This window comes from Medicago sativa, chromosome 2 (assembly GCF_051527215.1).
Source record: "Medicago sativa cultivar Bolivia chromosome 2, Bolivia_mono, whole genome shotgun sequence".
Lineage (NCBI taxonomy): Eukaryota > Viridiplantae > Streptophyta > Magnoliopsida > Fabales > Fabaceae > Medicago > Medicago sativa.
The window spans coordinates 54558551-54572700 of NC_140750.1; the positions used below are offsets into that span (position 1 = coordinate 54558551).

The window sequence follows — 14150 nt, forward strand, 5'->3', positions numbered from 1 at the left end:
GCATTTTTAGTCCCTAATTTTGTTTTTCTGCACTGAGTATTAGTCCCTACTCAATTCAAATTTGTTTAATTTATGCTTAAACTCTTAAATTTTTGAACAATTTTTTGCAGACATGTTTAGAACATTACTAAAAGTTCGTCCGCAAAAAATTATCGCAAAATTTGATATCTACATCCAGATTTTATTACTTTTTATCTTTAACTTTTGTCGTTTTAAAAAATTCATATTTAATTCATTTCATGTCAGAAAATTCTAAATTTTAGTAAACGAACCTTTCATAGTGTTCTAATCTTGTCTCAAAAAAATCGTTCAAAAATTTAAGAGTTTAAGGATAATTAATCAAACTTTGTTTTAGCAGGGACTAAAATTATAAGTAAATTTTTTTTATAGGGACTAAAAATGCTATTAAAATTAAGTAGGGACTAAACTTACAAGGTCGCTATTTTATAGGGACTAGAAACATAATTAACCCATTTAGTTATGGGTCTTGTTAACGAGTGCCCCCGGGGCACTCTTTAAGCATTCCTAATAAGGAAATTATTCTTTAAAAAAAGTAAAGAATTCGATTTCCAAAGCAATAAATGCACAAACTTTCATAAAATCTTACTACTTTAGGTGCTTAAAGAGTGCCCCGGGGGCACTCGTTAACATTTCCATTTCCCTTTAGTTATTAGTATTAATTAAAGTTGTCGTTTGATTCCTCTAAAATGAAAAAAGAATTGTCGTTTTGTGCATTGATACTTAACACACGCTGAAGACGCGGTGAGTGGCGCCATATTACAATGCCAACTTCTTCTTCTGCTGAGTGAGTGTGAGTGTTCACTCTCACCCATTTCTCTTCCTCTCTTCTTCTTCTTCTCTCTCTCTAACAACAACAACAACAACCACAGCAAGAAAATCAAGAAGAATATTAGCGCAGATTAAAAGGTTTCTCATTATTTTTCCATTTCCCACTCCGAATTTGTACAATCTTATTTGTTTTTGCACTTTCGAAAATGTTTATAACTGTAACGATTCAGAAATTGAAAACCAACTTTTTATCAATAACCATTTTTGTTTTTGATTTTAATCTATTGTTGTTTTCATATTTCTGCTTTGTGTGTAAATCTATGATTTTTACTTGATTAGGGTTTGAATCAACTTACTTTCTAGGTTCATGCTTCATGTAAACATTCATTTTAGTAATGTGCAGTGTGCTATTAACAAAATGGAGTTGAGCTTATAATAGTAGCCTATAGTATAATAATTTATGGGTTAGTCAATGTGTTCATAATAAATCTGTAGCACTCACACTTTTTTGATCTAAGGTGTGTCTGGTGTCTGACACGTGTCAATGTCTGAGACCAACACATGTGATTGCATTCAACTATCCCATTTCTTTAGATAAATTATTATCAGTGTCGAGTGTCGATATGTCAGTGTTGTGTCTGGTGTCTGTGTCAATGTTGTGTCTGGTATCATAGGTTCATAATAGGTTTGATATGGTTAGTGGAGTTTGTAATGCGTGTTAAAGGGTTAATGGCCTGTGGTGTCAACAGGAATGGTGAACAAGAGGTGTTGGTTTCAAGAGGATGGGTACAAGTTAGGTACTGGTGGTTGTTTTGTTTGTCAGTGAAGGATGATGGAGGAGGTAGTGACTGTGAAGGTCTAAGGAGGTTTGGTTGGTCTCCTGTGGTGGTTTATATGTTGAGTGTGTGATGTAGAGAATGCAGGGAATTGAGTCCCTTTAGTGATGCATATAGCTCAACCCCTGCTTCCACTTCTGAGTGCAGAAAACTCATACCTTGGGGTAGTTTGAAGTATAGATCACACTACACTCCTCATAAGTGTATTATAATATGAAATGCATATGTATAACATCCACTATTCATTTCTTGAATTGAATTTGGCCCTTGTAATTGAAAGTTGCTTGTCGCGTCTGCTAATTTTTTAGTATTATTATGTAGTAGGATTAAGGATTTTTTATGGCAATTCTAATGACCAAATTTTTTATGTGCAGAGTGACACCATTTTGCAATGTCCAGTTCTGAGTGAGTACTTACTTCTCAACTTCTTTCATATTTTCTTTCTCTCTTATTATCGCTTTTTCAGGTTTTTTTTTTCTTTCTCTTTTTGTTTGATTCCTCAGAAAATCCACAACAACAGGACAATCAAACAGAAAATCAAGGCTCAAACCGCAGTTTAAAAGGTTTCTCATTATTTTTTCATTTCCACTCCAAATTTGTAGAATCTGATTGAGAAATTGTAAATAAATCCTTGTTAGAATCAGCAATTTTTTTAACCTGTTATTTCTTAATTTGTGCTGTGTAATCTATGGTTGTTTATGCTTTATATATAATGAGTTATTTAAATCTGTTATTTCTTTTTGTTAGAATTAGGTTTTTGAACTGTATTTATGTAGAATTAGTGTTTTGAACTTGATGGTTCATGTATAAAATGAGTTATTGCATCTTAGTGTAACTATTAATGTGTTGTGTAGGAGTTATAAATTGATGTGTAGAAGGAACAATTAATTTGTGGTTGGTGCTATTAACAAAATGGAGTTATAATAGCATATCCAGTTTATAGATTTTTAATGAATCATATGAATGGTGGTATTCTAATTAGGGGCGCTGGGAAGGTAGTAATGGGTGGTGGGTGAGGCTGTGAGGGAAATGGAACGGGATGTAGAATTTTAGTAGCGGAGACACCGGTTTCATGGCGGGTTTCTGCGAGTGAGGGAATGTGTTCACAATAGTTTTGATGTGGTTAGTGGACTTTGTTTGCAGTGGTGGCTAAAGGTGGTGTACTTTGGTTAATGTTATGTAATGTAGAAGAGTAGTGGATTATGGTGTGAATGAGAATGGTGAAGGAGAGTTACTGGCTTCAAGAGGAAGGGTACTAGTTAGTTTCTGGTTGTGGTTTGGTTTCTTGATGAAGGGTGATGGTGGAGGTAGTGACTGTGGAGGTTTAAGGTTGGGCTCCTGTGATGGTTTATGGTGTTTCCTTTTTAGGGCTATTTTGATAAGTGTCTGATGTAGAGAATGGGTTTTCTTCCTAGTAGTGCAGCGATCAAAATCTGGCAGGGTCCCGGGTCCCTTTAGTGATGCATGTAGCTCAACCCCAACTTCTAATTTCAAGTGCAGAAAACTGAAATATTGGGGTAGTTTTGAAGTATGGATTACTCTACACTTCTCACAAGTGTACTATAATATGTAATGCATATGTATAACATTAACTATTTGCTTCTTGAATTGAACTTGGCCCTTGTAATTGAAATTTACTTGTCCGTGTGCTAATTTTTCAATAATATTACATAGTAGGTGTAAGGATTTTAAGTAAGTTCTAACCTACACAGTTTTTTTTGTTAGAACGAAAATGGACGCTGGAGATTTGTGCAAAAATAAGGGGTCTGGAATTTTTCCCGAGCATGGTGCCATCTTCATGTCCAATAGAAGTACTTTGAAAGAATGCTTTGAGAGGAGTTTGTTTGGGCTACCGGGTGGTTTTTCTGATTTTGTTAAAAACGTCAAGGCAGGAATGATTTTGTTCCTTTTCGAATTTGAAGAGAGGAAACTTCATGGGGTTTTTGAAGCAATAACAGATGGTGGCATGAATATTGCTCCTCATGCATATGTTTCATCTGGACAGCAGTTCCCTGCACAGGTTTTTATCCTTACTTTCATATTATGCTTGCATTATTTCAATTCAAATTCACACAGATTTGGCATATATTCATTTTTCTATTCTACTTGTGTTTATATTTTGCTTTCCCTATTACTTTGATAAACTTTTATTTTTAGAATATTCTTATTTTTGCGAGTTCTTATGTTTAAGGTTTTGACCAGGTTAAATTCACCAGAATCTTGCGCTGCGACCCTCTTTTCGAAAATGAGTTTTGTGATGCTATTCGAGATAATTACTTTACCAAGTACAAATTCAACTTTGGTTTGTCTGAAGATCAGGTCTGCTCCTTTTCATTATTGCAGCATTTTACTTTATCTACAAGCATATGCGGGAGTCTGCGTGAATAACCTGCATGATACATAGTTGTTTTATGGTTCCGGTTGTTTGACTGTCAGGTTCAAAGTCTGATGTGGCTATTCAATTCAAGAAAACGTGAAGTTCCGCGCTCTCTTCATCAGAAGAAAAGGAAAATAAGAAAGTGGGATTTTCAGATTATTGAAGATATGCTAAAGAAAGGGAGGGTTGCTAACCCTCTGAAAAGGAAGCTCAACGTGAACCATGGAACTCCAGTAACTGCTGAGCAAGAGGTGGAAAAGCTTTCTCTGTCTCCCGAGTCTTTCGGAAAGGGTGAAAGCATGCATTTGGATGTTGATGCTTATGATCCTGAACACCCTGGCTTCAATCAATCAGTGACATCTGGGACTCACTCTGCTGCTAGCTATGAATCGCATGAACTTCCTACATTGCAAAAGAAGAAAGAAAACTTCCATATTTTTGAGGCTAGCTATGAATCACATAAGCTTCCTACAATGCGAAAGAAGAAAGAAAACTTCCATATTTTTGAGGATGATAATGAAGATTTTATACCGTTGTGTTCAACTGACCATTCTGACCTTGAAGACGGGGAGCTTGGTAATTCTAGCGAGGGTTCAGATGAGGAACAGATAGAGTTAGATATGCTTATTGGAAACGCTGTTTCTTCTATCCCTGTTCCACGATTTCTGCTGAGTGATAAAGAATCTGACAAGTTGGGTGACTCTTCCTCTGCTGCTGTAAGTGACTTCCAGTCCAAAGATGAAAGTGATCATTTGAATTCCCTTCCTTCAAAGGGTATGTATTGTGATGAGCCCAAAGAAAAAACCAGCGTGTTTTCTCGCTTAAATTTTTCTTCAAAGGGTGTTGCTTCGAAGAATCAGAACGATGCCAATGGAAAGGATTTTGCGAATAACATGTCAAGAGAAAATAAGCAACATCGATATGAAAGCATTAAAGATGTCAGACAACAGAGGAAAAATGGTGCAACGTATAAAAGAGCTAGTGTGTTTCTGCGCTTGGCCGGTGCTTCAGATGCTGTTTGTCCACAAGTCCCCTCTATGACAGGACTATATGAAAGAACTGGCAGCTGGAAGAAGGTTTGGTAGAAAAGTAAAGTTTCAGAATGTTGGCTTCAGTATATAAACAAGTGCCAGTTTTTCTAAATTTCAGTTACTTTTTAGTTAAGATTAGAAATGAATTTAGCTAGGTTAGGTTCTGTTAGGAACCTATCAATAGAATATATGTTTAGGTTGCTACTTAACAGATTTGAGTTCAACTCACGCTATTAACGCACTCCAAATTTTCATGCCATCTTGTTCTTTTATTTTTGTTTAATGGTGTTTGTGGTGTGGTGTGCTAAGTTTTATTGTCTGCAACTGGTTTGTTTCTGTCGCATTGCTTCATTTGCCACTCCAAATGATTTTGGGGGCACGTACATGTGCTGTTCTGTTGTTGGTGCCATATTTGTTCTTCAATGACATGGTATCTCTCACCGCCGGCAACGAACCCTCACAAGCAACCCACAACCATTATAAGGGAAAGGGCTATCACAAACATTTGATGTTTAATTTAACGAGAGAAGGGTGATCACCAAATCTCCGTTTATTTTAATAAAGCAATTCTGTTTGAGCCAGACTAACATGCTCTCTTGGATGTGAGTATCAGTGCAAGTATCATAAGGAATATCTATATGAACATTCTTTTGCATGCGAAACTAACATGCTTGGAGTTGGAATAAGTCAATTTTGTTTGGTACTTCCAAATTTTGAAATGGTCCTATGTACAATAATTATTGAATTCTTAAGTTAAGTGTGAATTTTTAGAAAATACAAGTTTTGATCCAGTTTTCTTGTTAGATAAAATAAATACCCACCTATCATTAAATCCTTGTTTCATAACTCCTAAAGTTTTTTTTTAAGACTTCAATTGCTAACTATGCAATAATGTATCTGAGGATGCAAATCTGTGCATGTTTAAGAGTTTGTGTCATGGACTCGTGTTATATAATGTATGTGGTAACTGGTATTTACTATGGTAGGTATAGAAACACTTTAGTTTCTCTGTTTTGGTTTGTCATTACTCATTATTTTAATATAATACATCTTATTTATCAAAAAAATTACATTTTTAATATAATACATCTTATTTATCAAAAAAATTACATTATTCTGATGTGTATATGTATGGATAGTGCTATATTTAATGTGATTGGTCAGACAATGTACTTGAAATAATGGATAAATTATGGGCTATAGCATATGATGATATCTCTTATTAAAGCTTAGTTTTAGTATTTGATTTCTACTCTGGTAGTATATTTGTAGAATTTATCCTTTTATCCTTTTATAGTTGATGAATTGTAAAATTTAAACAATTCATAACTCCAATCCTAGTAACAGGTCTGGACTTAATAATTTTACCGATATGTACATGTAGCCTGGATGTGTTTTCAAAATAGAATGCTACGTTATCCGTTCTTGCATTCTACTTACAAGTGTTGGATCTATTTCAACCTTGATGACTCATTACAATTTCAACAATTCATAACTCAAATTTGAATACTACGTTATCCATTCTAGCTTTGTGTTAGAACTGGTGATTCACTGCGTTGAATTACTTTTATTATTCACAAGAAATGGTTGTGTTCTGCCAGTGGAGCAAGAACTATACCAGAGTACAAAAATAACAAACAAACTGAAAATGATGAATGCTCATAAAGTCACAGGTTATCATTTCATTATTTTTATGTGTTAAAAATTGAAACATTTAATTTTTTTAAAGAATAAGTTTTTTTAATTTGAAATTCTTAATGAGTGTGGGCACTTGTTGGCAAAGGTCCAAAAAATAACCCACATTGAAGTTGACATACAACTATGGAGCAGCGTGAATTGGTAAAAGAAAATAGAAAAAGTCCCACATCGAGTGGTTTGTGAAACAGAGAAATGAAATTATCTATAAAAGTAACACTGAAGATGAGGTTTTAGCATGGAACAGAGAACACTTCACTTTGTATCTTAAATTGCCAAGGTGCTGTAATTATTCACCGTAGTGTTGATTTTTTCGGGGCAATTAATCTAGCACTCACATACCCCCATAAATCAACATATGATGATGTGTGCTTGATTGATGTCCCGATGAAATCCATACTACTGCAGTGAAATCAACAATTTTTTTTTTAGTGTCATGCTTATTTTCTGCCTCTTCTCTATTTTTCCACATTTGGGATTAGGGCTAATATTCATTTGATTGGGTTTTTTTTTTTTTTTTTGGTGGTGGCCGACCTTGCATATATTATACATTGTCTATATCAAGTTAAGCTCACGAGAATTTTGATTGGGGTTTTATTTCCTTATGGAATTGGTTGTAGTTAGCAAACTTCTATCATTTCTTCCCTAAAAAAAAAAACTTCTATCATTTCTTGTAAACCCTAGAGCTTCTCGTTCTCGATATATGTTATATTGAGAACTTCCTTAATTTTGTTGACATTTAAGTTGAGTTCATATGATCTGCGTCATCTTTTATACATCATTCTTCTCTATAATTTAAGCACTACTAACTATATATCTTTTTTTCGGTTTTCATAATTGATGCATTTTGTGAATTTCAGTACGAGCTTTGTGTATTTGATATTGGTTTCTAATGTTTCTAATAATTCCTCCTTTTTTATAGGTTCATTCATTCTCATGAAATTGATTCTAAGATTCTTATGTGTAGTGAGTTCACTATTTGGCTGAAGAATATCATGGTTGCAGAATTCTTATGAGTTACCGAATCAATTGGTTATGACTCGCAAATTGGTACTTGGTACCCTACCTAGTGTAGTGAATGATGTAACTAAGTTTTGTACATGTATAAAGGTTTATTTAGTAACTGGTGATTATCATTTGATTATTTTTATAGCTTTTCCTATTACTTGCTTCGATTTTTGGTGTGTAATCTTTGCAACCATACAAATTTTTTTTTTTTTATTAATTTAAAAAATGAAAAGAACTATGCCACTTTGTTCACTCCCCCTAACTGTGTTAAAATTTAGGCTTAAACGTACTTTTCACCCCCTAACTTTGCATAAGTTGCAATTTTGGCCCCCTATTAAAAAAAATGGCAAAAGTTACCCTCATGTCTACCCCTTTTGCAAAAAGCCAATTTTGACTTGGTCAATCCTACGTGTCATGCCACCTGGGTATTTTTTGAATTAATAAAAATAAAAAAAGCCACATGTGTATTTACAGAATTTAAAAAATAAAAAAAAATAAAAAAAAAAAAAAAAGGAAAGAAAGGAGAGGCACGTGAGTTCCTTCTTCTTAAAGAAAATCCATAATATCACCATATCATTCAAACATAAACCCAGAATTAATTAACAAGAAAAATTCAAGCTAGAATTAACAAAATCCAGCAACAACATAAACCCAAAATTAACAAACCAAAAATCAAGCTACTTCACAAACAATAATTAACAAACCAGAATAAACAAACCACAACAAACTAGAAATCCAACATTAAACAAAAAACATGACAAAAATTTCTCCGCCATTTTTTTCTACGCATCCCTGCAATATTTTGTCTTTGTGACTGATGCAGAAGTATTCATATCAACTACATAGCGTGTTTCACAATTTAACCCACCTGGAGCTTACATTGAACTTTATGCCTAATTATGGGATGTTGAAGTGGAGCTGGCTGATAAAACTGCTTCAAAATTTCCCCCTGCTTCAAACTCTTATTATTGATGAGGTTTTTAATTTCAAGTTTTGTCATGTTTTCTGCGGCCGCTGCTAACATTAAACAAAAATTTCCGGCACGGTGGTGATGTTTCCCGTTGCGGTGGCCGCCGGAACAAGGTCATCCAAACATGATTTTTCTTGGTGGGTTTTGTAGGGTATACGAAGGAGAGTCCTTTTATGATGGTAATTTGTCGAAAAACAATTTGTGGTGGTCAAGATCTAACAATAAAGATGGCGGTTTGAGAGAGAGACTTATTGTTTTAATGTGGAGGGTGAAATGATAACAAGGCTTATGTTGAGCTTGATGAAGGAAAGTGGCAATATAAAGTTACCCCCCATGTTGATGCAAACACATGAATGGTGGGTATAGGCACCACGGTGGGTGGAGGAAAAAGGGGGCGGTGGGTTAGGAAAGAAGGAAGAGGAAGAAAGAATGGGGAGGAAGAGAAAGAATGGGGAGGAAGAGAGCAAATCACGTGCCTCCCCTTTTTTTTTTCTTTTTTTATTTTTTTAATTCTATAAATACACAAGTGGCTTTTTCTTTTATTTTTTAATTCAAAAAATACCCAGGTGGCATGACACGTAGGATTGACCAAGTCAAAATTGGCTTTTTGCAAAAGGGGTAGACATGGGGGTAACTTTTGCCATTTTTTTTAATAGGGGGCCAAAATTGCAACTTATGCAAAGTTAAGGGGTGAAAAATGCGTTTAAGCCTAAAATTTAATGCAGACGATTTTCATTTTGGTTATTAGGCCTTAGCTGATCTGTTTGTGGTGTGGTCTAGCCAAAGATTTGCATGGTAACTAGTTTATCCAAGGTTTGGAGAAATTCAATGCATTATCTATACTTAGTTATGTTCTTTGTTTTGATTATGATGGTCAAAGATGATGAGATTTAGTGGTCTTATTTTGCAATCCTGTTTGATCATATCACACTAGTTTCTACGTTCTTGTATGAAGAACAACAGTCCTCTTTCGTTGTTCCGTCCAATTTGTATGTCTTTTAAACAAAGGTTCTGGCCTTTTAACTTCCGGTGGCGATGGCATGGTATTCATATTTTTTTTGCATTATTAAGACCATTTTACTGTTAATTTTATATTATTTTCCTTCTTTTAAGACCTGACATCCTCAACCATGCAAGGTCAGTAAAAGTTGGTTGAAATCTTCCTACTATTTGTGTCTGTCAACTGTTGCATAAATGTCGATGACCATGTAACAATTTCTGGACATCAACTTTAAGTCTTAAGTCAAAGCTAAGTGCGAAGTCGTTCAGTAGATCAATCTAGTGCTTTTGGCAGAAACGTTGGTTAGTTTGGTAATCACCTTGTGCGTTCATCGGTATCAGCTGATCAAAAGGGTGATTGGAGTCTGACACGACACTCATATTGGGATGAAATTATATTTTACTGAGAAGAATATAAAGATTAGCTGAAGAATATAAAGGGAGATTGGAGTCTAACTATGCATTTATATTGTTGCCCAAGGCACTTGAGTTGTTTTGTAACATAAACTGATTAAAAGCAAATAAAGATTGGTTTTAGAAGATTGAGAGAAGTATGGTTAATTCCTTCGAATCCTCTGAAGCTCTCCTATGGTAATTCGCACTCCTAATTCATTTAATGATTATTTAGTTTCACGACAGATTACAGTGGCGGAGCCAGGAATTTCATAGAGCCTGGGCGAAAAATATATGCAAAAATTTTTAAAAAAGAGGTTCGTCTTTTTTTGAACAAAATTACAATTTGAATTAAGAGAGATGGAATATTACCTGTCAAATAGCGTGCTAGATAAACTTAGGAGGTAAATGGCCTTTCTGAGATTTCTTTGCGGTGAATGTTCGAATAATATCAATGTCATCAAGTAAGCCGAAGCCAAGTTCCCGAGTATCCTTGATATCTCTTGTTCAGCACTGATTTGAACTTTCTTCCCTTGAGATCTTGCATGCTTTGTTGTCCTTATTTGCTTCAACTTTTGATGAAGCATGCCAATCTCTTCATCAACCCTTCCTGACCTCTATAACAGTAACAATATACATGTATAAGCCACTAAAATGTTAAACACCTGGTTTTATAACCTTCAACAATCAAATACTAAACATTGTTATACGAAAAGTCCTACAATACTTGATAGCCATGTATGAAAGTCTTTCATCTTGTTTGAGTTCAAATTATATGAAGAAACTAATCTGACATACTTGTCTGAATTTTAACATTGATTTTCAAACTCATCCTACTTAATGATACACCTAAATGTTACAAATCAACAAGGTCTTGATTCTCCAAATTCCCACCTTTTTGTAAGTGTATTCAGATGCTAATCAAAATACAAACAGCATTGATGGCAGCCCAGAAAAGGGAAATTGCTTTACCTGGATCTTTATCCACTAACTGTAAAGAATTCAGATTCACAATCATTGAACAGAAAACCAAGAAAGAAAATTACCTGATAAAGATTACTTCAAAAAAACTTAGCAATTCAAAATCTCCTTCTCTTACATCTCATGAATTCAATTCTCACAAGAGAAGAACATGAAGTCATCATAATAACCCACTTTCTGAAACTTATCAAATAATTCAAAAATCAAAACTTTACTATCAATCAATAAACCACAATCCTGACAACCCACTTTCTGAAACTGATCAAATAATTCAAAAATCAAAACTTTACTATCAATCAATAAACCACAATCCTGACAACCCACTTTCTGAAACTGATCAAATGATTCAAAAATCAAAACTTTACAATCAATAATCCAAAAAGCATGCAAACCCAAAAAAGAAATTGAAAAAAAAAAGAGAGCAGAACCTGTTTGTTGACTGGAACAGAATCAGGTAAAGTACGTCTTCTAGAGCTAGTAGAACCAATTCTTCTAGACATAGAACCTTCGAACCTCTGAGAATGTTGTTGAAGTGCCATAGAATGGTTTACTACCACAACAACATAATGGGAAGATGGAGGAAAAACTGCAATCTGGAAGCTTCGCATAGTAAACCCTTTGTTGTAAAGAGTATAGATTTGCCCAATTTGCCCAATTTTTTTGTTTTTGAAGTGTGTAAATGGAGGGTCTAATGTGAGGAACTTGCGGATCGAGCCCGGGCGACCGCCCGGGGTCGCCGGGCGCTGTCTCCGCCACTGACAGATTAACATGATAATTCTACCCAATCTCTTGACCTAGAATTCTCCCCGCAAGTGACAACCCCTTAATCTCTTAAGTGAATTCGAAACCGTTTTGGAGGTATTAAAAGAACGTTAATCCCTGAGTCATAACCTAATAATGATTTATCTCTATCTTGATTACTTAGGTTAAACCTATTAACTAGTTCAGAGTTAAAAGCCAGGGTTAGTGATCATTCAATCTCTATGATCAATTTGCATATTCATGAAAGCTAAGGTTAGTAGTCAATGATAAACATACAAAAAGCATTAAACACAAGATAATATGAATAAAGACTAAACTTTCATTGAAATTCAAAGGAGTTCAACAAATTAGGGTTCCCATAGGATTACATCAGATTCATCTCAGGATTAACCACAAAAGAATTAGTTACTCATAGCTAAAGTATAAGCTAACTAACATAAGAAGAAGGATTCATACATGTAATGGATGATTGACTATTATATTTTATGGTTGCCCAGATCTCCAAAGTCTCTGCTCCAAAATATGCCTTTAGGTCTCAAAAATCGTGAACACTTCATCTGAAAACGCCTCTTTATATTTATAAGTAGGTCAAAATCGGCCACCGTGCTCCAAAATCGGTGGCTGATTTCAACAAAACGCGTGCCCAGAATTAACAAAATCGGTGGCCGATTTCTCTAAATTGGTGGCCGATTTTTCCGGAGGCAACAACTCAAAATTGCAGCAAAAATCGGTGGCATTTCTATAATCATTGGCCGATTTCCAATCTTGAAAACTTCAATTTCTTCTTTTGTAGCTTGCAACTCCATGAATTACATTAAATAACCCCTAAAATTACATGAAAAATGTCTTCTAAAAGAGTAATGACAAAATGTCATCGTGTTTACTGATTCAAAGCAAACACACATAACAATTAAGGCTCCAACCGTGGATGAAACGATTTATGATTATTTTTTCACTCTACTTCAAATTGTCATGAAATTATATTTTTCCATTCTTTGATCAAAAGGGTGATTGGAGTCTGACACGACACTCATATTGTGATGAAATTATATCGTCATTTTCTTAAAGTATTATCTGTGTCAACGCGTCAGTGTCCATGTCCGGTGTATGTGCTTCATAGGTAAATTTTAATATGTCGTAGTTTTGATATTCAATAAAACGGAGTTGAGCTTATAATCGTATTTCCAATTTATAGATTTCCAAAGAAATAAAAAGATAGCTATATGGAGTACCGTGAATGAATTAGGAAAAGCAATAAGTCCCACATCGGATGGTTTGTAAAACCGAGAAAATAAGAATGAAGGATACTTAACTGTGTAACTTATTTACAAGTGTTGTCATCCATTTCATAGTTTAAGCTTTCTGAATTAAATATTGATTGATATTGGTTGTTTACTTCTAATGTTTCCAATAATTCCTCCATTTTTATAGGTTCATTCTCATGAAAATGAAATTGATTCTAAGACTCTTATGTGTAATGACTTCACTGTTTGGCTGAAGAATAATCATTGTTGCTAAATTCTTATGAGTTACCAAATCAATTGGTTATGACAATAGGAACTTCATATTAATCTTTATTTTGTGACTGCTATTTTTATGAATAACTTTGATTTGCTTTCTTCTCGAAAAAATTTAATCTTTTAAAATAGAATGTATTCTTCATATATTTATGCATAGTTAGAATAAATGCATATATGTTTTTCTAATTTATGTTGGATACATTAAAATTTCAACAATTTGTAACTCAAATCTTTAGTAGCGCATCTGAAACTAATAGTGTTTCCGATATGTACATGTAGCCTGGATGTGTTTTCAAAAATGAAAGCTATGTTAAGCATTCTAGCTTAACTCTGCAGAGGTGTTAATTGAAAGATTCTATTCTCATTTTCTTTAGATGATTGTGTTTCACCAGGAATAAATGAAGGGGATTCTAACTTTTATAATAGGTGAACTAATTTGTCCCAAGTTTAAAAATATTAAGTACTAGTTTGATATTATTTTTCGTCGAAAACCAAACTGGACCGCGTAAAAATTGTTGAGAACTAAATTGAACTAGGTGGACACGGACCAAATTGGCTTTCAAAATTAAGTTTGGTAAAAGGAATAGACAAGTAATAGAGTCCAACATCGGGTGGGTTGTCAAACAGGGGAGAATAAAGTTATATACATAACCAAGGTGCAACGATGAGGAATTAATCATGTGTAACTGAGTTTGCAAGCTCCCTTCTAGTGGTGTTAATTTTATCACCAATGTGTTAGTTCGTCAATGTGATATAGTCAATTGATGGACAATGCAACGGTGATGAAAT

At 34.3% G+C, this 14150-nt stretch overlaps 1 protein-coding gene and 1 long non-coding RNA gene across 2 annotated transcripts; one reads left to right on the forward strand and one right to left on the reverse strand.

Annotated features, from left to right (window-relative positions):
- The first annotated feature begins 753 nt into the window (after window positions 1–753).
- Window positions 754–5292, forward strand: LOC146948967 (uncharacterized). Its single transcript, XM_085745101.1, has 6 exons — window positions 754–927; window positions 2000–2030; window positions 2129–2188; window positions 3351–3645; window positions 3828–3944; window positions 4062–5292. The coding sequence occupies exons 2-6, from the start codon at window positions 2017–2019 to the stop codon at window positions 5085–5087; spliced, it is 1512 nt and encodes a 503-aa protein (XP_085601227.1). The 5' UTR covers window positions 754–927; window positions 2000–2016; the 3' UTR covers window positions 5088–5292.
- Window positions 5293–10401: 5109 nt separating this feature from the next.
- LOC146948968 (uncharacterized) lies at window positions 10402–11834 on the reverse strand. The gene is made up of 2 exons (XR_015025374.1): window positions 11508–11834; window positions 10402–11089 (listed from the first exon to the last, which is right to left on the reverse strand). It is a non-coding gene; the product is annotated as an uncharacterized LOC146948968 (long non-coding RNA).
- Window positions 11835–14150: the final 2316 nt, after the last annotated feature.